Source organism: Camellia sinensis, chromosome 6 (genome assembly GCF_055761805.1).
Source record: "Camellia sinensis isolate YWXY chromosome 6, ASM5576180v1, whole genome shotgun sequence".
Taxonomy (NCBI): Eukaryota; Viridiplantae; Streptophyta; class Magnoliopsida; order Ericales; family Theaceae; genus Camellia; species Camellia sinensis.
The window spans coordinates 102,105,001-102,108,834 of NC_138966.1; the positions used below are offsets into that span (position 1 = coordinate 102,105,001).

Sequence of the window (3,834 nt, forward strand, 5' to 3'; positions counted from 1 at the left end):
TGCTTGGTTCACTTGCAACTACCCAAAGGGAATATGTTGCTTTGCATGCATTCCGTCGCCTCAATTTGCAGGTTATTGCATAACAAATTTATTGCATTACATGATTGATTAACAAATTTATTGAAATGGAATCAAGCTTTTAAAGTATGCTTCCTATTAAGCTCATATTGCATGATTTATTAACAAATTTATTGATATTTCTTTTTCATAGATGCAAACTGCTATCCTTCAGCCTAGTCCTGAGCACTTTCCAAAATATGAAGAGCAGCCTCCGGCAATGCCTGAATGCTTTACGCCAGGCTTCGTTGATCATTTACGTAGGACCTTCAATGGACCCCAGCTAGCAGCAATTCAGTGGGCTGCAATGCATACAGCTGCGGGTACAAGTAGTGGGACGACAAAGAGGCAAGATCCTTGGCCTTTTACTCTAGTTCAAGGGCCTCCAGGCACAGGTAAGACGCACACAGTCTGGGGAATGCTAAATGTCATCCATCTTGTTCAGTATCAACACTATTACACTGCACTGCTTAAGAAACTAGCTCCTGAAAGCTATAAGCAAGCTAGCGAGGGCAGTTCTGACAATGTCGCCACTGGATCTATTGATGAAGTTCTCCAGAGCATGGATCAAAATCTCTTTCGCACTCTTCCAAAGCTATGCCCAAAACCTAGAATGCTTGTTTGTGCTCCTTCAAATGCTGCTACTGATGAACTGCTTGCACGTGTTCTTGATCGTGGGTTTATCGATGGTGAAATGAAAGTTTATCGGCCTGATGTGGCCCGAGTTGGGGTTGATTCCCAAACACGTGCTGCACAGGCAGTTTCTGTTGAGCGTAGAACAGAACAGCTTTTAGTGAAGAGTCGTGATGAAATTTACGGTTGGATGCACCAGTTAAGAGCCCGTGAAGCTCAGTTGTCTCAGCAGATGGCTTGTCTACAAAGAGAACTCAATGTTGCTGCCGCTGCTGGTCGAGCCCAAGGATCGGTTGGTGTTGACCCGGACATTCTTGTGGCTCGGGACCAGAACCGAGATACCTTGCTGCAAAACCTCGCAGCGGTTGTTGAGAACAGGGATAAAGTTTTGGTGGAAATGTCCCGCCTTCTCATTTTAGAAGGCAAGTTTCGTGCTGGTGGAAACTTCAATTTGGAGGAAGCTCGTGCTAGTCTTGAGGCAAGTTTTGCCAATGAGGCTGAGATTGTTTTCACTACTGTGTCAAGTAGTGGTCGAAAGTTGTTCTCTCGGCTAACTCATGGTTTTGACATGGTTGTGATTGATGAGGCAGCCCAAGCCAGTGAAGTAGGTATTCTTCCTCCCCTATCTCTTGGTGCGGCACGATGTGTTCTTGTTGGGGATCCCCAACAACTTCCCGCAACAGTAATCAGCAAAGCAGCCGGAACTTTGTTATACAGTAGAAGCCTTTTTGAGAGGTTCCAGCAAGCTGGCTGCCCTACTATGTTGTTATCTGTGCAGTATCGAATGCATCCTCAAATCAGGGATTTCCCATCCCGATACTTCTACCAGGGACGCCTAACTGATAGTGAAAGTGTTGCTAATCTGCCTGACGAAATATACTACAAGGACTCTTTACTGCGGCCTTACACGTTTTTTGACATTACCCATGGTCGGGAGTCCCAAAGAGGTGGATCTGTCTCTTATCAGAACGTACACGAGGCACAATTTTGTCTACGTTTGTATGAGCATCTTCAGAAAACTTTGAAGTCTTTAGGTGCGGGAAAAGTTACTGTAGGCATAATCACTCCATACAAGCTGCAACTAAAATGCCTTCAACGGGAGTTTGAGGACGTTTTAAACTCAGAAGCGAGGAAGGATATTTATATCAATACTGTGGATGCTTTTCAAGGTCAAGAACGTGATGTTATTATAATGTCTTGTGTTCGTGCTTCAACTCATGGAGTGGGCTTTGTGGCGGATATCCGCCGAATGAATGTTGCTCTCACTCGTGCAAGAAGAGCTCTTTGGGTATGTGTTTTCTGTTGGTTTAGTCATCTCACATAACAAACATATATGATTTAGTCACTCAGAAACTAATGCTTATGGTGGATTTATGTATTGAAACAATTGAACTTGATGTTTTGACAGGTTATGGGGAACGCCAATGCTTTGGTGAAGTCTGATGATTGGGCTGCATTGATCACTGATGCCAAAGCAAGGAACTGCTATCTGAACATGGATTCTCTTCCCAAGGATTTCTTAATGCCAAAGGCCCCTGCTTATGTGCAATCAGGTAAAGTCTCCTCTAACTTGAGGAGTTTGAGATCTGGTGTGAGACACAGGTCGTTCGATCCCCATATGGAGTCTCGGTCAGGAACACCATCAGAAGATGATGAGAAATCAAATGCACCGTTGATATTGAAGAATGGGAATTACCGATCCTCCAAGCCACCAATGGAGAACGGTTTGGATGATCTTGATCAGTCAGGTGATAAATCCCGAGATGCCTGGCAATATGGAATTCAAAAGAGGCCAATTCCAGCAGCAGCAGGGGTCACAGGGAAGAGAGACTTGTAGCAACTGGTTGACGTCTAAAATTTGTCTTTATGCCATGCATGAGCTTCAGAGCATTATTAAAGTTTGAATTTTGAGCTTCCGAACAATCAGGTTGACAATCATTTCTAGGTTCAAAAGCAGCTGGCGCTTTAGCTTCTTATCCCGATTACTTCAGCAGAACACAATGAATTCGGAACAAGTTCGTACTCAGATCATGGACAATACTTGCAGTGGATTCAAAAAGATCTGGAAAAAGGGTGGGATTTGAAGAGAGGGCAGTCAACTTGAGAACGATGTTGGTTGCTTTTGCAGATCACTGACTTTGGTTTAACAGATTGCTATAATTTCTCACAAGGTGCAGTGGCCTGCTGTCTGGTAGGTTGTTTGGCATCAAACCCTTCATCTACAGCTTACGGGAGTCGAAGGTAATACATTTCTTTTTTATTAGTGGTGATTTAAAATTATCATCTGAAGACCTTCAAGAGTTCACTGCAAGTTCCAAATGCCAAATAACTCAGGAACCAATGCATGGGCATCAAGACGCATTTTGGGCTGAATCAGTGAGCTGCATTTTCTCCATGATGCGATTTTTCTGGCTGAACTTTGACGTGTTTCACATTGATGAATTTGAGTGAAGAAAAAAGGTTCCCAGTTACACATGACTTTTTCTTTTTCTTTTTTCTATTTTCTCTCATCATACAGCTACTGGCCTCTGGATCTTGAACCCTGATCGGAGCTGCTGAGCATAGCAAGCATATATACATTTACAATGTACACATTTTTGGGATGTTGTCTAGGGGGATGTTTAGAATCTTGGTAGGATTAACCTTCATTCTTCTTCGATTTAATTTATTTATTTGAAGGGGGTTTTGAGATGCTAAACATGCCTCTTCTGGTGGGTATAGTCAACATTCTGTATAGGAAGATAGTACAGTATTTGTATTAAGCCAAAATCGTTTTAGCAGGGGCCGGTAGACTTGATTTTGTACATAATTTTCAGCTGTGGATTAATAGGGAATTATTTTTATGATGCATTGCCCTTTTTTCTTTTTCTTTTTTTGTTACTGAATTTATTGTTGTCTGGAAAATTACATTTTGCTTGATTTCGTGTTGCACTTCTCAAGTGTCTTTGTTGAGTCTAATGTCTCGTCTGTCAATTTTCCTGTGAAAGTGATTGGGACAATGTATTTCACACTAAAAGGTCATGATTCGAGTCTTTTCTCGTGATTTGTGGTGTGTGTGTGAAAGGTGGTGTTTTGGCAATTGTTGCTTTCCTGTGTAGTTTATGCAATTTTGGCATTTATGACAGGATCATGGCTTTTATTCTT

General features: G+C 42.3%; 1 protein-coding gene across 4 annotated transcripts in view; it reads left to right on the top strand.

Annotated features, from left to right (window-relative positions):
• The window catches only part of LOC114287285 (putative helicase MAGATAMA 3), a 9,308-nt gene extending 5,768 nt beyond the window's left edge, over positions 1-3,540 (top strand). The window contains exons 6-10 of one of the 4 annotated variants that reach the window (XR_014332712.1): positions 1-71; positions 212-1,978; positions 2,099-2,931; positions 3,025-3,066; positions 3,209-3,540. The exon at positions 1-71 is cut by the window's left edge and continues 62 nt beyond it. Coding sequence is in view for 1 of the 4 variants with exons in the window: in XM_028230590.2 (XP_028086391.2) it covers positions 1-71; positions 212-1,978; positions 2,099-2,527 (2,267 nt within the window). In the remaining 3 variants the exon portion in view is untranslated. Of the gene's footprint in view, positions 72-211; positions 1,979-2,098 lie in introns of all 4 variants that reach the window. The other 3 variants (XR_014332710.1, XR_014332711.1, XM_028230590.2) reach the window with 3 other exon arrangements.
• Positions 3,541-3,834: the final 294 nt, after the last annotated feature.